The sequence below is a fragment of the Taudactylus pleione genome, unplaced genomic scaffold (genome assembly GCF_031769625.1).
Source record: "Taudactylus pleione unplaced genomic scaffold, aTauple2 ptg000520l, whole genome shotgun sequence".
NCBI lineage: Eukaryota > Metazoa > Chordata > Amphibia > Anura > Myobatrachidae > Taudactylus > Taudactylus pleione.
This window is the reverse complement of record NW_028284922.1, coordinates 6,230,285-6,252,849: the sequence shown is the minus strand read 5'-3', so window position 1 is coordinate 6,252,849 and position 22,565 is coordinate 6,230,285. Positions and strand designations below refer to the sequence as shown.

The window sequence follows — 22,565 nt, the reverse complement described above, 5'->3', positions numbered from 1 at the left end:
TCAAGATGGAAATGATCTTTTTATTTTCATCTATGTATATACTGTGTTGCAGGGGGAGCACATAGAATAACGAATAGCCATTCAGTTCATCCACAGCTGCACAGAATATGTTGGGAGTTAAGTGCGTTGATTATGTGAGAGGCAGTGACTTGTGTCATTGTACTAGGGAGGACAGGGCTGCATGTAACAGGGGTAGTGTCAAGATGTGAGGAGGAAGCCATATACTGAGGTTTAAACAGTGGAAGGAGCAGGGTCCCCAACAGCACAGAGTAGTGATGTTAGGTTCCTGTCAGACTGGTGTAGGAGACTTGTGGTGTCAGACCCACCTCTGTATGAAACAAAGGTCGTAGATTCAGCTTATAATTAGATGAAGCAGGCCACAGTTGGTGGTTATGATGAGTGTAATGATTAATGGGGCTGGGTTGTGAGAAATGCAGGAACAGCAAAAGTCCTGTGACTGTCCTTATATTATTTCTGCAGTTGTCTCTGGTTATGTACAGACGGTGTCAGAGGCGTCTTTAGAGAAGAGGGGGCCCGTGTGCATCCCCTGTCATGAGCCCCCTCCTCTCACCCCGGTGGCCGGCTGCCAACTGACGTGGCTGGCCGGCCACCGCAGAATCAGTAGAATCTGGGCACCAGAATGCGCCCAGAGTCTGCTGTGCATGCCCAGATCACTGGGGAAATGGCGTGGCGGACATTTTTTTGCACTTTGAGCAGCGCTGAGAGACCCAACATGGGACCACGGAGGGGTAAGTTTTATATAATATGGGTGCAGGGTGTTCAGTGTGGGCCCTCCTAGACCCAGGGGCCCATGTGCACCGCAAACCCTGCACCCATTATAGATACGCCCCTGGACGGTGTAATGGTTACCATTACTGCCTCACAGCACTGAGGTTGTGGGTTCAATTACAACTACAGCCCTAACTGCATACCGCCCAACTTTCCCGTTTTCAGCGTGACAGTCCTGTTTTACTGGCGCTGTCCTATCCGCGGGCTGCAGTGTCCTGAGGGAGGGGGGACGTTGGGGAGGACACGGTAACACCGCTGCTCTGCATAACATGTTCGCGTCATCCATATACAGAGTGCCGGCTCTTGAAGAGGCTGGGGGGCTGTCCAGCAGCTCCCGGAGCGCTGGGCAAGCCCCCAGCATGACGAAAACTGGCGTTGCTCACCTTTACAGCAAGGCCACACCCCCTATTTTAGGGCATGCGTCTACGGTGCGCAAACTTCTTTCTACCTCATTTTTAAAAGTTGGGAGGTATGCTTAACTGTGTGGAGTTTGTATATTCTCTCTGTGCTTGCGTGAGTTTCCTCTGGGTACTCCAGTTTCCTCCCATACTCCAAAAATATACTGGTAGGTTAAATAGCTCTCTACAATAAATGAACCCTAGTGTGTATGTGTGTGTGCATGTGGTAGGGAATATAGATTGTAAGCTCCACTGGGGCAGGGGCTGATGTGAATGGCCAAATATTATCTGTGGAATATATGTGCGCTATATAAATAAATGACAAATAATAATAATAAGTTGTTTGACTTCTATTCCACTGTATACCATTGATTCTTTGCTGAAATAATGTATATTTATTGTCCGTTCCCTGACAGTTATTCATATTTTACAGTTCATCATGCAGGCATGTCGTCAGGAAATTAGAATGTCTGAGAGTGCACTGTCCTCCTTGTTATGCTGCATATCTCCTGCTGTTCGTTATTGTACTGTTCAGATTTTAGCTTCCAGCCCTTTCTCATCTGTTTCACACACACAGGCAGGTCAGTCAGATGCAGTGGCCTGGACTGTGTCTGCCAGCTAATCCCACTTGCATGCTTTCCTTACAAGTGACTTTATTACTAGACTGACCGGAGTGTCCCTGGCATCTGTCTTTTTTTCCAGAGAAACCTGTGACTTTCCAACTGTTTCAGTAGTCTGTGTGTCCTTCACTGATGACTTGATTATTGCTTCATTCAGTATCTGTTTTCATTGACCTAATCTTTAACACATCTTTTATGAACATTTTACCGTTAAATAAAGATTCACCTTCACCAGAGGTGGGTACTTTTTGGAGGCTGGACCAATACTATAAGATTTCACTAGGAATCAGTGACCTCAAGGATGATTGATGAGAAACTGTCCTATCAACTCATTAGGAAGTTAGTGACCTCACCGGGGGACCAATGTGTAGATGTCCTGTTAGTTCTCTAGAAATTAGTCACCTCACTGAGGGATTAGTGAGAAACCGTCCTATCAACTCTCTAGAAATTAGTGGTCAATGTCAGGGATCAATGAGCAACCGTTCTATCAACTCTATAGAAATTAGTGGTTCCACTAAGGGATCAATGAGCAATTATCCTATCAACTCTGGCCTCACTGAAGGACCAATGAAAATCCAACATTTTGAACGCTAGTAATTACTAACCTTACTGAGGCACCAATGGCATTTTCAGCTCTCTAGAAATTGGAGACATCATTGAGGTACTTGGTACTTCGGTAATCCCACTCATTTTTAATGACTTGATAGCCCAAGTTTGGATATTTGTTAAACCCACAAAGTGACTGCCCTCAGTATGTGTCTCTCAGCATGCCTTGATGGTCTCCGTAGTTCCCACGGATTATGTTGCATATCACTTCAGTCCATAAAATGCTTGCTTCCATCGTGTAGAACATATATAACATACAACTAAGATATGTCACTTTGCTCAGCCAATGGCCTTTTTATTTTTATTTTGTTTCTCGCAGCAAGAAAACAAAAAGTTTTTTAGTTTTTGTTTGTTAGAATTTTTTTTCTTCTTGAAAAGAGGTATTTTTTTTTCTTTTACAAAGTATGCTACATTTTTTTTAAAGTTAGGTTATTATTATAGTCTACTTTCCACCAGCTTGTAAAGTACAAGGTCACCAATCTCTTTGTGCAGAGGCTCACGTAGATCTCTTTAAGAAGCCACTGTCTGAGAATCATGAAAAGGGGGACAGAAGATTTTGGTTTCTTGAATGGAGACCAAGTTCTATATGAACAGTTCTTTTATAGCCGTTCCCAGCTGTTGTCCAAGAGTAAATATTTCATATTTGTGAGGAAAAGTCCAAAGAATACATTTTGTTTACAACTGCCAAATCCATCTGATGGAGGTACATTGTTATCTGACAGCCAATTCATCTCCTTGGGACCCTGGAATTCAGAACCATTTCTAAGGCAACCTACAGATACATTACAAATATAGTTCCCTTCACGCGCTGGCTAAACAAGGGGCACGGTGAAAGGACTTCGCTGATATTACCAAGTTAAAGTCAAGCCGCTGTTAACTTCTTATATTAGCAAATTATGATTAAATGTAGTGAACAAAGGCTTGTGTTAGGACCGGTTCCTGTACAAACCATTTCGGAAATCTAATAAGCCATTGCGGGAACGGTCTATCACACATTAGGGCATGTATGTGAAATTAATAAAATGATCTGCGAGAGTGTGAGCCTCAGCTGTTTCTCTGAGGTGTTGGAAACCATATCAAGAAAATGACTGCTTAGTGCATTCATATAAAGCAAATAGGACCTCATTCAGACCCTCTTGCAAGCGATGAGCGCTCGCAAGCGGGTCGATGTTTAGGCCCTGCGCACGCGCAGCGGCCACACTGAGAGTGCGCAAGCCCAGGAGCGAGAGAGAAATTCTCTTGCTCCGGAGCTCACTACAAAACGGGTGGCTGTCGATGTTGATCGACAGCTCGCCCCGTTTTGTAGGCGTGGCGGGGAGGTGGTTTCACACACTGAGGCGTTCCTTAAGGAACGCCTGCCGTTTTGTGGGCGGCCGCACTGACATCAGCAGTGATGTCAGTGGGGAGCTTCCTACTCGATCAGAGCAGGAAGCTCCCTGGGGCTTGCGGTTGCCACGACCCAACCTTAGGGTCTCGTCGCAAGCCCCGATGGTCGCGATGGTCTTGACCATCGCGACCATCAACCTGTTCGGTCGCTAAAGCTGTGGGTGGTAACCCACAGCTTAGCTAGCGACCAGGAGGCTGCACTTCAAAATACAAGCGGCCGCCCACATTCAGAACGAGCGCTCGCATTTTGCGAGCGCCTCTGAATGAGGGCCATAATCCATAATATTCAGATGATTTAATGTAACATGGATGTGAATTTAGGGGCGATGCAGAATTGTACGTGAAATGTGCGTATGTTAGTCAAAAGAAATTAGCACGGCCAGCGTATTTCCGCACATATATCTATAGATTGCAGGCAGGGCCCTCCTACCTCTTTGTCCTGTTTTACTACTATTATGTTCCCAAATTTAAACCGTAGCAGAATATGCTGGCGCTAAATAAGTAACTACTAACAATAAGAAGCAGAGCTGTACGTGTCTATGCATCGGCAGCATATGAGCCTGGTTTAGTATAAGTGCACACCATCTGCCCTATACTAGGTGCATAATATACACATCCTATACTCTTACATGCTGGTCTGCATGGGCTGCATTTGGGTGTCCTTCCTGAGCGCTGCCTACATGAGAACTCTCCCCCATAGTGTCTTATGCTAATTTTCTGAGCAGAGAATGCGCAGTGCAAACCCATACATGGTACTGCACAATACACAAACAGGCACAAATTCAACTCTACATCTCCGTAAAATGTTGGAGAGTACCTTTTTATATATGGAGTAATACATTGTCTACTGTAAGTTGCGGGACCTTATCATTAGGGCCACCGAGAGCTCAGGAAGGCTCTAAAAGTTAGTTGGGTGCCCGTCGGGCGCCCTTTGAAGAAGCGCTGTGCTGCTGCTTTGCTTTGTTCGCTCCATCTTGGTGGGTGTGGTTACTCCTCGGCAAGCCCTGTCTCCTTTCGGTGCCATGGCATATTGTCACGCAGAGCTGTAGGCCAAGTAATAGAAATCGGAGGTGACTTTTAATAGGGCACAGGCTGTCCACATGTGTATACAGGGATGTAGTTAATAGACTGGCGGACTAAATGCCGCCGGTCCATATCCCGTCACCAGAAGACCGGCAAGGGACAGAAGATAGGAATCGAAATACCGACGCCTATCTTCATCCCGCCGGCGGAGTGCCGAAAGACGCCGGATCAATCGAGGTGAGTCCGGCCGTCCCTAGCACTTGGCCGTGCGGTGGGGGGGTAGATTTAGGCAAATCCGGGGGGACTCGGGCACCCCCCACGTGGAGGGATAGGCTAGGGGAAGGGGGGGTTAGGGTTAGATGCCGCTGTGGTGTGGTTAGGGTTAGGCATCCCGCGGGAGGGTTAGGTTTAGGGTGCGGGGGAGGGGGGGTTAGGTTTAGGCACCCCCGTGGGGGACTTAGGGTTAGGTACCATCCTGGGAGTTTAGTGTTAGGCGACTTACCTGCAGCTGTCGGGATTTTCTCCTGTCGGGCTACCGCTGTCGGGATTTGAACCATTTCAATCCTATTCCGTGTGTACATGCACGTGGAGCATTGTCATTGCAGAACATTATTTCTGTTTTAACTAAAACAATACTTGCACTTGTAATATATTTATAGAGAGTAAGTTTCTGAATCCGGAAACCCAAATTCTTTTATGCCCTCTATGTAGCCACAAATGCTGCTAAGGAATTAATTCCTCCATTAAGGCATTTCACAACCCTCTTTTTGGCGAGTGCTGCAGAATAGACAGTGTTTGAATGATGACCCACCTGACAGCGTTACACCACCCTGGATATACCATTTATGTATTACAAGATACTGGTGGCATGCTTCGTTCACTAAATGATATGTTAGCATCCATCAGAGTGCAGCGTATAGCATATTACGCCATGGAGACTAGTAAGACGACTCCTGTGGACATTAATGTGAAATGATGGTGAGAAACTCTTTCCAGACCTCTTCACAAATTCCCAGCCAGAAATGCTGTTTATTTTTCCCATGTCTATTTTTGTACGATTCCTTCCTTGACAGCGTTCGCTGGATGCTCCTTAAAGTCCACAGTGGAGTGGGATGAAATACTTTATCCTAGTATTCCACGCAGGCAACGTGATATTACTTCTTACCTTTTGGCTTCCTTTATTGCGCCGTTCTTTAATTTGCCTCATTGTTTAGCTGGAGGCAGAATTCCATCCACACATTCTTAACATTTTTTTAAAGCATGCATTGTTCTAAGCCAGGGTAGCAGACTATTAATTCATATATGTGGTATAAACCAGGAACCTCTCTCAAGTGTTTTATAAATATGGCTGTTTGTAATGGGAGTGGGGTTAGTTGATTACACTAAAACAGACACATTTTTGACAAGTTTTTAAGTTTTTGGTTTTTTTTGTGAAATTTTTGCATATGTCTCTCTCGTACCTAGTTTAGTTAATTATAATTTTTGTCCAATATCTAAGGTTAATTTTAATATACACAGTAACTTGTTCTCGGGTTATTCCTTGATGTTAAAATATGATGTTCCTTGTAAAATACATCAATCAATGAGTAGCTGGAACAGGACAATCTTTTTGTAATTGCAATTTTTTGCTTCTACTTGTATTGGTAAAACTTTACAATAAACAGGTACTGATTAATACAATTTTATAATTAGTGCATAAAATAACTTATTACAATAATATAAATCTGTATATTGGTGAGCGTTTTACTCATTTTTCATTTATATATTAATAAAAAAAAAAATTATAGTGTTAAGATGGCCTCTTAAACTGTTGAGGACTACAGATCTTATTAAACTGTATCATTACTGACTTGCAGTGAAGATGCATAAATTTTTGGCGCATTGATGTTGCTGGTTGTTAGTGAATTTATAGGAGTCAGTTCAATTAAGGGTGATGTACCACCGTACATCGTCACGATGTACAGCTGCTAACATATGCCCATTACGGCACCCTCTTCATGGCTGATGCACTTCTATGGTGTGCAAATATAGAGTGACTATGTAATTAAATAGGCCTCATTGACTGCATCTTTATGAATATTGCTGTATCCACAAAATGGCTGGCACAGTGTGAAACGTGTGTGCTTTAAATAAGTAGTATAACACACGTTATAAATTTTTTATTTTTGTAAACAAGGATTTATATTATTTGTTTTTAATCTTTTTAATTTTCTTGTTTTCTTTTAGGCGTCTGAATCGAAATAATCTTCAGGTTTTTCCCGAATTGCTTTTTCTAGGAACTCCCAAACTCTACAGACTGTAAGTACCCCAGTAATACAACTACTGATTTTTGTACTGGGAAACAATTCAACCATTCCACGGTGTGTTCCCCTCTGTGTTACTTGTTGGGGAATACTATATTTGTTTCATAGTGTTATGATGTTGATATGGTTTGTTTTTCTCTTGAAGTAACTGTTACATTTTGTTATGTTGCTCAGCAAACTGTCAGAATGTTCTACGAGAATTGAAGCCATATTCAGCCTCTCATTACAATTTAATTTTTTTTTTTATCTAATGACAAATATGCAAGAGAAAGTAGCCTCACAGAGATCAAACCTCCACAATATTAACAGAGTAAAACCTAATTCCTCGATACCATAGAATAAACATACTGGGAATTTAATTTTTATTTATTAACAGTTTTTTATATAGCGCAGCATATTCCGTTGCGCTTTACAATTGGAACATTAACAGAACAAAACTGGGTAATAACAAACAGATATATAGGTAGGAAGGCCCTGCTCGCAAGCTTACAATCTATAGGGAAATTTAATCTTATTCTGTAGAAACAGGAGAAGCACCATTGAACCAACCTGTGTGTGTATATATATATATATATATATATATATATATAATATATATATATATATATATATATATAAAATATACATATTAGAAAAGAAATATAGGCATAATTCCCCTAAATCAATTATTTTAAGAATATTGATGACCTCTGTACTTTCTTGCAGAATATAAAACTAATATGATGTTAAAATAAAGAACAACGTGTGAGTGTGAAACAAACGATCACATTAAAAACAAAATCCTAGGTGACCGAGAGATAGTTTATCAGTATATAATCACTGTAATTTGTAATAAAACAATGAGGGCCGGATTGAATTACATGTGAGCTGAGCATTGACCATTTTTCGGTCAGTTGCGGTAGGCTGTGAACAGAGTCAGCCTTCTGAGATACAACACGTGATGTTACCAGACCCATAGCTAATTGAATTGCGCCTCTGCAAGTAAATTAATTTTGCCTTTCACATCAGGGCCAGATTAAGGTTTGTGGGGCCACAGGGCAACTTTTTATTTAGGAAAAGTTTGTTGGAAATGTTATGTTACATAATGGGGAAAAACATTTGAAATTGCTGCTTAATGTTCAGTATGTCGTAAGTACATATCCAACCCATTGCAGTAGCGTGCATTGGGACAATCACAGTTACATCATGTAATGCATTGTATGTGATGACGGTGTTTTGCTGTGGGGAAATTAATTAAGTTGTGATTGTCTATTATTCCATTTTCTCACGTGGGGTACTTGTTGTGACATTCCGGGGTACTTGAACCATTTTCTGTAATTGCGGGGAGAGACACCCAAGTGATAATTAGACACATAAGGAAAAGCAGTGTGGTAAGCCCCATAAATCACAGCAGGATACTGATAAGAAAATGTAAATGAAAGCATATGTGGGCTATAGTTGTCAATTTTGCAGTTTCCATGAATTGTAATGTGTGAGAAGTGTGTGTGTAATGTATATATGTATATATATATATATATATATATATATATATATATATATATGTATGTATGTGTATATATATATGTATGTATGTATGTGCAATTCTATTCTTGTCTTTTTTTTATTTTAAATCCTGTTTATAGCACATATATTGATCTTTATATATACCAGCACATAAACATTTGATCTAATAGCAATTCTATTCATTACAATGCTGCTTTGTAAATGCTAGGTGTACAAATAATGCATATGGGCTGACCGGGTACCTGGGGGTGAAACTATTGAGAACCACCGCATTACACCATGCCAACAGTTCTCAGTCATGTAATGTTCTCACTGTATTTACTGAGAAACACCACCCAGCTCTCTGATGATTGGTGCTATGGTATCCAGTGACTGCATTATATTTTTGCTTTTATTTTAGTCATTAGTCACATCATCACATCATAGCTGTGAACTGACAGGGACAGTCACTGGATTTAAGTATTTCCCCCCCCCCCCCAAAGTGTTGTCACTTTATTTTAAAAATATTATCCAATAGCACTAGGGGTGTGCACCGGACACTTTTCGTGTTTTGTGTTTTGGTTTTGGATCTGGATCTTTCTTCGTGTTTTGGATCTGGATTGGTTTTGCCAAAACCACCCTTCCGTGTTTTGGGTTCTGGGTTTTGTGTTTTGGATCTGGATTTTTTCTTAAAAAATAAAAAAAAACGCTAAAATCACATAAATGGGCCTTTTTTTGTTCCTACGCTATTAATAACCCCAATAACATTAATTTCCACTCATTTCCACTCTATTCTGAACACCTCACACCTCACAATATTGTTTTTAGGCCACAAGGTTGTACCGAGGAAGCTGGATGACTATGCTAAGCGACACAAGGGGGCGGCACAAACACGTGGCCCATCTAGGAGTGGCACTGCAGTGGCAGACAGGTAGCCAATCAGCGTTATGGTGCCCATTTGCATGTAGCACGAACCCGGGAGATCCGTGCTACATGCATCTGTGTGATTGGCACAGAGCAATGACAGGTCCGTGAGACCCGTCTGTGCTGCTGTGGTAAAAAAAAAAAAAAAAACCTGTGTAAAAAAAGAAAAAAATGGCGTGCACCCCCCCAAAAAAGAGCAACCAGCCCCGGGCATTAGTAACCCAGTGCTGGGTGTGCTTAAATACAGGGGACAAACGACGTAGGGGTCCCCTGTACTTAAGCACAACCAGCACCGGGCTAGTCAGAACCAGCGCTGGTTGCCAAAATACGGGGGACAAACGACGTAGGGGTCCCCTGTATTCTGCGCAACCAGCTCTGGGCTCTGATCCGGTCCTGGTTCTGGAAATATAGGGGACAAAAAATGAGTAGGGTTCCCCTGTATGTTCCAGAACCAGCACTGGACTTTTTCTAGCGGGGGGCTGATGCCACAGCCAGGGGAGCCCTTTCACCGGGCCCCCCAGCCGCAGCATCAACCCTGACCGCTAGTCAGCCCAGGCCGGGGATCCCTGGAGAGCTGGGGACCCCCCCAATAAAGGGGTCACCCTCTCCAGGGCACCCCAGGCCCAGGCTGATAGCCCGGGGCTATCCCCGCCACCCCTGGTGGCGGTGGGTGGCGGGTTGATTGTGTGGTGTGGTGTAAATAAAGAATATCAAACATTGTCTTTACAAGTAGAACTGCAAGTCCCAGCTAGCCTGCCCCGCATGCTGGTACTTGGAGAACCACAAGTACCAGCATGCAGGGCATTAAGGGCCCACTAGTACCTGTAGTTCACCTGTAAAAAAAATGTTTAAAAAAACACAGGACACACACACCGTGACAGTATAAGTTTATTAAACATACATACACACACACACGTACACATACTCACCTATGTAACCTGTAGCATCGGTCCACTTGTCCGGTAAAGTATCCCTAGGGGACCTGTGAAAAAAAACATACTCACCATCTCCTATGCGAGGTTCTGTCCTCTTCGTTCCAAAGTAGGCATCCCCGGACTTGGCAAAAAAAAAAACGAAAACGCGATCCACGAACTTAGTACCGTTCTATAGAACGGTACTTCCCGAATGAGAGCTTAGCGGCGGGGTATCACCATGGAAACCCCGCTGCTAAGCGTTCATTGGCTGAGAGAGGTCATCTCCCGTCTCTCAGCCAATGAACGGCTCCCTCCATTGTAGTCAATGGTGGGAACCGCAGGGTAAACTTTAATAACCTTGCGGCTCCCAGCATTGACTACAATGGAGGGAGCCGTTCATTGGCTGAGAGAGACGGGAGATGGCCTCTCTCAGCCAATGAACGCTTAGCAGCGGGGTTTCCATGGTGATACCCCGCCGCTAAGCTCTCATTCGGGAAGTACCGTTCTATAGAACGGTACTAAGTTCGTGGATCGCGTTTTCGTTTTTTTTTTTTTTGCCAAGTCCGGGGATGCCTACTTTGGAACGAAGAGGACAGAACCTCGCATAGGAGATGGTGAGTATGTTTTTTTTCACAGGTCCCCTATGGATACTTTACCGGACAAGTGGACCGATGCTACAGGGTTACATAGGTGAGTATGTGTACATGTGTGTGTGTGTGTGTGTGTATGTATGTTTAATAAACTTATACTGTCACGGTGTGTGTGTCCTGTGTTTTTTTTAAACATTTTTTTACAGGTGAACTACAGGTACTAGTGGGCCCTTAATGCCCTGCATGCTGGTACTTGTGGTTCTCCAAGTACCAGCATGCGGGGCAGGCTTGCTGGGACTTGCAGTTCTACTTGTAAAGACAATGTTTGATATTCTTTATTTACACCACACCACACAATCAACCCGCCACCCACCGCCACCAGGGGTGGCGGGGATAGCCCCGGGCTATCAGCATGGGCCTGGGGAGCCCTGGAGAGGGTGACCCCTTTATTGGGGGGGTCCCCAGCTCTCCAGGGATCCCCGGCCTGGGCTGACTAGCGGTCAGGGCTGATGCTGCGGCTGGGGGGCCCGGTGAAAGGGCTCCCCTGGCTGTGGCATCAGCCCCCCGCTAGAAAAAGTCCAGTGCTGGTTCTGGAACATACAGGGGAACCCTACTCATTTTTTTCCCCTGTATTTCCAGAACCAGGACCGGATCAGAGCCCAGAGTTGGTTGCGCAGAATACGGGGGACCCCTACGTCGTTTGTCCCCCGTATTTTGGCAACCAGCTCTGGTTCTGACTAGCCCAGTGCCGGTTGTGTTTAAGTACAGGGGACCCCTATGTCGTTTGTCCCCTGTATTTAAGCACACCCAGCACTGGGTCACTAATGCCCGGGGCTGGTTGCTCTTTTTTTGGGGGGGCGCACGCCATTTTTTTCTCTTTTTACACAGGTTTTTTTTTTTTTTTTTTACCACAGCAGCACAGACGGGTCTCACGGACCCGTTAGTGCTCTGTGTCAATGACACAGATGCAAGTAGCACGGATCTCCTGGTCCGTGCGTGCATCTGTGTCATTGAAATACACAGCAGCACAGACGGGTCTCACTGACCCATCTGTGCTCTGTGTCACTGTCAATCACACAGATGCATGTAGCACGGATCTCACGAGTCCGTGCTACATGCAAATGAGCACCATAATGCTGATTGGCTGAGAGCCGTGACAGACGGCTCTGTCAGCCAATCAGCACTTTGCCCATTAAAGGCAAAGGCATTTTTTTTAAAATGGCCGCTCGAGGCAAAACCTCGAGATCCGACAGCAGATCTCGAGGTTTTGCCTCGGGAGAGGGATCCGGGGCAGACAGGGAGATCCGAGCTTGGGCTCGGATCGCCCCGGATCCCCGAAGTTCGGGTGGGTTCGGTTCTCAGGGAACCAAACCCGCTCATCCCTAAATAGCACACATCTACCATGCTGTCCCTGCATGCTGGAACTCTTACGTTGTATCCATCCTTAAGCCATATTGTATGAAAGTGTTTGTGTGCAGCAAGTTCAGTTCCCTGAAGCCTTCGCTGCCCTGACAATGCTATAGTTCTTCCCCTGCTTGTGTAGTCTGGTATTGATGGCAGTACATGTTAAACTAGCTGCAAACAGGATGATCTGGTCATGCAGTGATGAGATCTGTGTGCAGTCTGGGTTGGGTAGCCATCTTGGACAATTCCAGCTGTAGGGTTCTGGTGACGTATCTTATGGGAAGCTGTTAGCGTGATTAGCACTTGATTGCACACACAGGCTCCTTCTGGTCATCTGGATATTTATGCATTCCTGAAAATTATCCAATTATATTCCGTGCCAGATATCAGGCTGTTTCCCTTTTATGTATCAAGTGTTTGAGCTGGGCTATTCATACGGTACCTTCTGTTTCCTGTCAATGTATAATTTGTGTGTCATGAGCCCGGCAGTGTACAGCGCTGCGTAATATGTTGGCATTTTATAAATAAAAGATAATATTTTGTGGATGTCATCTGCGATATTGCTGTGTGTATATGCGGCCATGAATAGCTGAGGTCAGTGACGTGCATTTTCCTAGGAAATGCTGTTACCAGCTATTATCACACACAAACCTCTTTGCAAATGAAATGTCCCAGCAGATGAGTGCAGTCCTATCTCAGTGGTGAGCTCATAATAGATGTCGTTATCCTGATCCTTATCTGCATTCTCACCCAGGACAAATGAAAATATTGGATAAAGGTTAAGTAACATACAACAATGATGTTACCACAGGTATACTGGACATTTCTAATTTGTCCAGTGATATTGCTGTAGTAATGAATGAGTAAACCCACTTACATCTGCGGGACATGCTGTCACATTCAGACAAACTGTAGCGTAAAGGTGCGTATCCACTAATAGACGGAGAAACGAGCACGATTAGGACATTGTAATCATGCTGTCGTTTCACAGTCTGTGATGTGCCTACACTGAACGTTCAGTCGTTCGGTGTAGGTACATCCATCATCCCCGTACATACTCAACCTGACATGATCGTCAGGTTGATCAGCATGTACGGGCGATGATAAATGTCAATAACGACCAGCGGGCACGCGCATCGCTGGTCGTTTTTGACATTTAAATGCCCGATTTGCGTCTGATTACTGAGCAATTGCACGATTACGATGTTGTAATCGTGCAATCGCTCAGTAAAGTCGCGTAGTGGATACGCACCTTAAGATGGGCAGGGTGTTTCCGTTAGATTGCATCACTGGAAAATATAGTCTATCCTTTGACAGTCTGCTTATCAGAGAGAGTATAGCCTCTACCACAGACTCTGATGTGCACCCGTAATAATGGGCTGTCAACGTGCGGATTTCAGGTGCTGCTAACCCCTCAATATTGCATTTCAAAATGCTTTTTTAATTGCGCACAAGCTAATACATCTGAAGTGAGCCTAGTAAATGAAGAAAGGAAACTGTGGGAGCTGTGGTGTTAGATTTCTCCTGCCCAAGGCTTATTGCTGATCAGACCATAAAACAAATATCTACTAAAAGCACATCCAGGCTTTTAAAGATCCACAGTGGAATCGATGCTGTGTAACATGCCACACAAAACATCTATTAAGAGGAAAATGGTAACAATCACAGGAGTCCGTGTTCTCCAGATCCAGCTTTATATCACTAGGTGGACTCTCGCTGACATTGATTGATCCCTCTGAAGTGCAGTGCTGTGTAATCGCTGTAATGAGTCGAGAATGAGCTTCAATTTCAACCAAGAATAAAAGATCACCCAATGCAGTCTACAGCTAACACGTAGCACAACTGGCTAGTAGACCTTGATACTCAATTTTCAATTCTCTAATTGCTTAAAACTGCATTAAACTAAGGCGCACTTCAGTTTATCACTGTGTGCTGCTGAACATTGCTGCAATGCACATATACTGTATACGCCATATACGGTACCTTTAACATCACCTTTGTGGAGTGCGAGAAATAACTTGCCAGGTTGCTGGCTCCAATATTCCATTCTGGAACGGCACATTGCAGCAATTATGCTGAATTGAATTGACACAGCGTAACATTAGAAATATGTCTGGTGATAGAGATATACACCACCTCCAGAGTTGAAGGGGTTAAAGTATACTTGCCCACTCTTCCAGAATTCCCGGAGACTCACTAACTTGGGGGTGTCTCAAGCTGCCAGGAAAGTCAGCAACTCTCCTGCATTGCACAGGTGAAGTGGGGGAGGTAAGCTTTAATGCCGGAAATTGCAGAAAAGTGTAACGGAGGAGACACACACGTTATTTGTGGTGCCATGTGCCCTCCCCACCCACCTAAATCTCCCACTTCAAAGACAGGTTATAAAAAAAGTGGTTTCACCTAGTGATTGTCAACTAATTGTGACCATAAAATATAGGTGGCACCTTGTATGCCAATACTACTGGATGTGATCACTCATGCATGCACACATCCAGTGACATATAGCCTGAGGCCTTCGGGGAACAAAATATGACCATTTCTTGGGGATCTCCCTCAAATTATATTTTGAGAGTATGATACACAATATAAACTATGAGGCTTCCTAATAGAGAACAGAGCAATCTTAGTTGGGATGCTGCACTGATAAATGCCAGCTTAAAGGGCATCTGCCACTTACTCTGAGTGGCAGATACTCTGGGTGGAGGCAGCCATTTTGTGACTGGTGCCAATATTCAAGCTAAATGTTATACAAACTTACAAAGCAAAATCGGGACACAAAAAAATCCCTCACATAATGCACAAACACCAAATAATGCCCACATTTTCATGAGGCCACACCCATATAAATCAGATAATCTTAATAAATATGGACTATTGAGAAGTTTTACTGAATGGATTGCTTAATCCCAAAATTGACATTTCCAGTTATGAATAAGAAATGACACGGTAAAATTATTGTTTACTGTAAACATCACATCCCACTGCAGCTAAGGTTGGCCAACGATGAGTTAGCCTAACCATTTTTGGATGACCTCAAAGGTATGAAACAATCGACGGGGAACCATTGCTGGTTTCGCCCACTGATGGTCATCCCTGCATTCTTACTCACTGGGCAGAGGACCAATCAGAGTTGGGAGTTGAGGCTTCGCGTGTCAAATCAGGGGTGGAGCTATGCTGTGTCCCGGCGCCAGGGAGAAGAACAACAAAAACCATTGCAGGGCTTTCCTCAATATCTGTGTTTAACCATCGATTTTTGTTAACTATTGATGGGCAATGGCCATCCCTAACTGCTGCCTTGTGAAATAGAAAATCATTAATTTCCCTCTCCAGTACAGATTGCTGCAACTCATATCACATGGGGGTCTATTCACTAAACCTTGGAGAGAGATAAAGTGGAAAGAAATAAAGTATCAACCAGTCAGCTCCTGTTACTTTTCAAACACATCCTGTAAAGCATACTTGAACACTTTTAGCTCCCTGTCGGGCTTCCACGGCAGGGAGTGGGCGTGTAGCGGTAAAAGGGGGCGTGACGCATCATGATGCATTATTGGGGGCGGAGCATGGGCGTGTCAGAGCGATCACATCATTGTGGCCCCACCCCCTCTTCACAATGCCGGGATTAACGGTATTGTGTAGCAAGGGGCGGTGCCACGATGACGTGATTCAGCGCAAATCCCGTAACCGCGGGGGGGACCGGATGGGTCGTCGGGGGTCGGGAGGCTTGTTTGCATTTTCCGGGGTGCTGGGAGCGGCACACGATTTTTCAGGGAGGCTCCTGGCCGAATCGGGAGGGTAGGCAAGTATGCTGCAAAGTGACAGAGAGGAGCTGATCTCTCACCACCTGATCTCTCTCCAAGGCATACTGAATAGATCCCATGGTGGGATCTCATAAGGGACAAAAAGCTCACAACAGACTGCTGTGACCTTTCTGGCTCCACCCCTGCTCATGAATCCACCAGCCCACACTGTGCAGCTTTGCAGAACAAGTCTGCCATACAGGCAGGCAGTCACTGTCTGCCTGTTTAGCACCTCCAACCCTATTTAATCATCGCTTATAAATTCAAATATTACAACAATCTTTAGGAGATGAGGTCCTTTGCTTGCTCTCTGTTGGAAGTAAGATAAACACAATCTGGGATGCACATTTTCAGTTTATTATAACGCAATGCTTTAATCGTCCTTTGAATGATAACAGGCTGGACAACGGCACAATTTTACTAATAACCAGCAATGAAACCGTGTTTGCTAGAACTCCAAAGAAAGTAAAGAAGCACTCGCCTCTTGTGCTGGAGAGAGAGAATGGAGACCATGCTGGGCTGCCTTTATAAACGTGGCTTGGTCTAATGGATTTTGAGTGCAGCCCACTCCCACCCCCCCCCCCCCCCCCGGCTTCTGTGCATACTAATCATTATTTGACCTCTAGTTGTAAATGAGATGCCAGGTGAAAGGGGCTGCCTGCTTGTTTTGTAGCCTAAAAGCAATATGAAAGTAAAAGAGGGTTCAGTGTATATGAATTATGATTAGCCATGGTTGATTGCCGCCAGCGGCCTACTATACTTTCCCTTTGCTGCCTGCTCCGGTTTCTCTTTGGACAGGCTTACAGAGCGCCGCATGGTCAGGTCAAGAAGCTTGCTTAGAAATAGAAGTACAGTTGCAGCTGTGTTTGTTGGATCTGGAGACCAGTTTAAATAGTGTTTCCATTTATCCAGTCCATTAACAGAACTCTGTAAAATAATACCAACTCTGCATAAACTACAGGACAGTGTAATAAAATTACAAGCACTTGATGACAGATGGGGGCGTACGTAAAGGAGAAACAAAATGTTTCCAGTTTAAATGAGACAGTGGTCTTTTTTTTTTTTTTTCTACCCCAGTTGCAACTAATTGGAGGTATTTATTTTATACCTAATTGCAAAGATGGCTCTCTTTTATTTAAATGATTGCATAACCCTTTTTTTTTTAACAATGTACTTAAATAAGTAAATAAAAAAATGTGTGTGTGTGTGTATATATATATATATATATATATATATATATATATATATATATATATAATATTGCAAACCGAGCGATGTAATGACAATGTCAGGCTGTACAAGTGTTGGCGTTGAGTATAACATGGTGACATAAGTCTGGGTAGAAGCGAGTGCTTCTAACATTTTAAAAGAGACATCAGAATATTGTAACAGGAGGACACTACGTAATCTGCACATTCTTGTACTTCTAGCAGTATTGGATGCTCACCGGCTGCTAGATGTACTTGTCACTGTAAGCTTGCATACCGGAGGTTTGCCTTTTACTGTTAGTCTTGTGCAGATGGATTCGTTTCAAACGGCCAAAAATGTTCTCGGTCACCGTATTTAGTATAATTCGGTTTGTACTGGTGGATAGCTGCAGTGTGTATATATATATATATATATATATATATATATTATATATATATATATATTACATTCATTATGTAGGGCATTTAACTCCTAGATCTCCTGTTTGTGGCTTAAACCCCAGATTTCCAGGATGTCCTTGTGCTGTTTGCATTGCACTGCACTAGTCCAGAAAGGAGGTGACCGTCCCGGGCCGGCCAGGTTATGGCGTCTGCACAATGGATCTGGCAGGCGTCTGGACTGGCGCAAACTGCGGCGGGACTGCATGTGCACAAAACAACGGCTTCTAGGAACTGCATTGGCTGCCTGAAAGGCAGGTAGTGGTTCCCACTGGAAGCTTGCTCTCTGTTAATCGCAGCCTGGACTGGCAGTCCCATGGGGAGAAATCACTGCCTGTTCTGTGTGTGATTGGCGGGAAGCCACTGCCAGTCACAGGGCTAATAATGCAGTCACGGACTGCAACTGGCTCACTGAGGTGGCGGATTTTACTGGGGGGTAAAATCTTCCACTGCTGACTAACCCTTATATCACCACCTTAATCGCAATATTTCCCATTGTCTTCTGAAATACCCATTCTTTATCACAACCTGCCTATCAAATGGCAGCAGCAGTGCTCTGGAGTGGAGTGTTTGTTTTGTTTTTGTTTGTTTTTTCAAGCATCAGGCGTTATTTGTAGAAGTTGAATAATTTTCATTTAGCAACATCATGTTTCAAATGTGCATGAACAGAATAAAATAAAAACTTGTTGCTCCGTTCAATAACAATAAATACAATATTACCAGTCTTAGTGTTGGCAATGATCTGCATATAATTTGAACCATTAATATAAGGGGGCTTACGAAATGCAGGCTCTAGTGAGTGTGACCATATTTTTAAAGTGACAATCATTTAAAAAGGCAAGACCAGGTTGGTTTTGCCTTTTATACAATTGCCACTTTAAAAATACAGACAGACTCGCCGGAATCTCACCAGAGCGTGCATCTCGCAGGCTTTTACATAAGCCCCAAGTGCTTCATCAATATTAACTTCTTTTCTATTCCAGAGATTTGACTTTTTCTATGATCTGTAAGTAAATTAATAACTGCGTTATTTCTATTGTACCAGGACTCACAATATATGCTTTTAAAAAAACTTTTTTTGTTTTTATATTTCACCTTGTATTAAATTAAATCTTTTAGACAGTTCATTGCAGATCATTTCCTTTTGCTTTGATATCGTGTCACTTTTTTCACATTTGTTTTCTTATTAGATGTATTTGATCCTACAAATGACAATTCCATTTCTTTACTTTTTTTTTTTAAATTGTTACGTTTTATATGTACGTTTTAAACAATTCAAAATACAAACATTCCTGAATTCATTCTGCCAGCTCAGATTACAGAGTGGGGAAGTGGATGTGTCAGATATTGTAGTTCTCGGCTTCATTATGCTGTAGGCCCACTTGGCCCCTGCCACAATAAATTCAACAAGAGTTCCTCTGGAATTGCAGGTTACTGTTGCCACGGTTACCGTTGTCCGACAGATTGACATCATTACTCATACACTGATCTGCCATGATGGCTACCGCTGATTTTGCTCTCTGAAGAGGACACTAAAGACCTTTTCAACCAGCAGTAGAATGGCAATTCATTATTAGTTTTTTTTATATATCATTAAGGAGAAATCTGTAATCTCTGTCCATAATAAAACAAACCCACTAAAATATGTTTGTTTAGTCTACTGTACAGCAATTAAATAGATCTAACTTTTCTTTTATTTCCTAATAATATCCTTCTCGATGCATGTCAGTTGCCTTTTTTCCTCTATTATGGCTAATATCAATGACAATCCGCCCTAGTGAGCGATGTCGCTAGCTCATGGTTTCCCACTTTATGGCCTCCCAGCAGGGAGGTGAGGGGGTGTGGCACAGTCAGGGAGGTACAGCATGGTGCCACATTCACATCATTGTGGCCACGCCCCCTGCTATGCAAATTAGCTATTTACGGCATTTCAAAGAGGTGGGAGGGACACGATGATGCAATTCAGCCCAAATCACATCATCAAGCTGCCCGGACCACCCATTTAATTTGGGAGGTGGTAGGCATCGAGGGGCTGTTATGAGACTCGCCTACATTTCCGTGCATCCAGGAGAGCCACAGAAGATTTGGTAGCCTCCTGGACGTTCTAGGAGATTAGACAAGTATGCACTACCTTCTAGGTATGTGAGAGGCTAAATACAGTTCAACCCACGAGATGGCTGCCTCTGCTGTGTCTAGACAATCCGATTTTATGTACAAACTTTGCTAAGGGGTTTAAAGCATTATTTGTAATCCTTTGTTTAATGTGCGTAGTTTAAAATAGTTTAAAATAGTTTTAAAATAGTTTTATAACCCAATTCAAAACTTTGAATTGCCTTCTGCCATATTGCCCAAGGCACTTAATTTTTGGGCTCTTGGATTGGTGGGCAAGCGGCATGTCACATTGATAGCTACTTACTAATTACTTCTATAAAAGTAAAATAAATGCATGACTTATTTATAAACAGGGCAACTTTCATGTGATATGATTTTTTTTTTTTGTCTTTTCAATTCTATGGTATGTCGAGATCTTCATGTGGCAATTTGTTACCCGTCCTGTTCACAGACCCCAGTATAATTTCTGTAGACACTGTGCTCCTGGGCAGGTGCATGTAAGCCTGTGACACGCTGCATTCCGGTCTGACCCCGGAGCCCTATATTGCCCCCAGCATGACATGTTCAATGAACATTGTAATAATCTGTATTTTTTTTTTTTCCAAAGAACTAACAGAGACTGATAGAGAGTGAGGCTAGCATCTTAAATGAAAACTATAAAAAATGGCCATCTTGAAAAGCAGGGGCATGCCTTGGGACATTAAAGTCCCGGGAAAATTTGGGATTGTCCCAGGCAATTAGGGAACATTACCTCCCTTCTCAGACATGTATCTTGTATATACATGAATTGTCCACTTGCCTTCCCTGTAAATCTTTGCTTCTGTGCTGTTAAAACAATATAATAAGATTTATTTAACTTCTTATATATTCTTCTGAAAGCATTGAAACACTAAGCCAGAAAGCTTCATGCTTGAGAGCGTTCCGTTTATTGCAGATGAAATGTATATTGTTAGTGGGAGTGGAGCATAAATCCTCCATCTGATGCCTTACTGGGCAGAGTGGAAAGATTAATTGTGCTTAAAATGTGGTTTGTGTAAATAACTTGTTGTCTACCAGTAAGAGTGAATTTGCTACAATACAGTGGTAACACAAAATAAATAGATGGAATTTTGTATTGGAAATTGTAGTCTTCTCATCTTTGTACCCCAAAAAAAATTGGTTATAAAAAATTAATAAGAGATCATTTGTTATGTGGCTTATAAATGGCAGATAGATGGGCAGGTTAGGTGTGAAGGTTCTGCAGTAGAAAGCGATTTATTTGCTTGTCATTATGTGAATTGCCCTGCCCGGCATACCCGGCATAGCTCCAATTAGTTTTGACTTTAATGTCTTGTCATAAGGATGATAGAAAAACAGTATTAGGGGCAGATTCAATTAGCCCCAAGGTTTACAATGACACTCGGAGGGTCAAGGATTATTAAGGTAGTAAAACTTTTCTTATTTGTGTTTGTGTGCCATAGAGCTGCAGGCAGATATAAGCAATGCTTTACCTACCTTAATACCCATTAATGGGCGCAGCTGGAGCCTCCGTGAATATGCCCCCTAATGTTATGTAACTTTTTATAATGCACCATAGTTTTTGCTCTCAGTACACCTTTGTTGGCAAGTACTGACTTGTTCAAATTGTATTAATGCTACAGCAGCTGAAGCATATGGAGAAACCTTACCATTTCTGATTTGTTCCAATGGCGTCATCTGGCATCATAGTGCTGTTTGTATAAAAGAAAGCGCCTCCATCTAAAGTTCTACCTAAACACCTAAAATGTTACATGGACTCGGAGGTGAGATTGAATGGGCAAGTGTGGGGGGGCTATTTGCTTCATTGCGCAATGGGAGGTGGTGCTATTTTTGATGCAATTCGCATAATCAGCCCTTGCTCTGCCCACTTGACAAGAAAGAAACACTAAATCCAGGAGGGTGATTAGCTCTTCTGGGAGTCCAGAGGTCTCCCCAAAATTCCGAGTCTCCCAGATATTCCGGAAGAGTAGGCGAGTATGACCTAAAGCAGTGCTTACTTGGATCATTTTGTCTTGGCTACACATAATGGCTAAATTGTATCCACAAATAGCTTATAAACAAACAATATATGATTACGCTTTGGTCATAGCCTTCTGGGGAAGGTTTATCCTTACCCCGTTTTGGATCCATTAATACTACCTTGGGAGCCATTAATGGCAAAGGTGGTAAACCTTTGCCATTAATGGGTAATGAGGCTTCCCATAAACTGGTCAAGGGGTTACCAAGACCAATACTTTATATCTTACTTAGAAAAAAAAGTTTTTAAAAGCAGTCCCCCACCTCACTCATTAGATAAGGACTTTAATAGCTACTTACTGATGCAACTGAAGGGACAAATGCATAATTTCAATCTGATTAGATTAGCAACATATTAGGTCAACATGGTTGTTTATCTTTATCGCTGCGGAACCTTTGTGGCGCCATATAAATAAAGGATAATAATAATAATAATGTCATGAGTGTATCTCTGAGGGGGAGATGTATCAAACCTAGCACAATCTATAAAATGACAGAAGTTGATTGGTTTCCATGGACAACTTCTTCAATTTTTCT

The 22,565-nt window shown here is 42.9% G+C and overlaps 1 protein-coding gene across 3 annotated transcripts in view; it reads left to right on the top strand.

The window, feature by feature from the left end:
* Positions 1 to 22,565, top strand: part of SLIT2 (slit guidance ligand 2) — a 336,221-nt gene that overhangs the window by 11,527 nt on the left and 302,129 nt on the right. For all 3 annotated transcript variants that reach the window (XM_088450628.1, XM_088450627.1, XM_088450629.1), the window contains exon 4: positions 7,049 to 7,120. In XM_088450628.1, the coding sequence (XP_088306754.1) occupies positions 7,049 to 7,120 (72 nt within the window). The remainder of the gene's footprint in view (positions 1 to 7,048; positions 7,121 to 22,565) is intronic.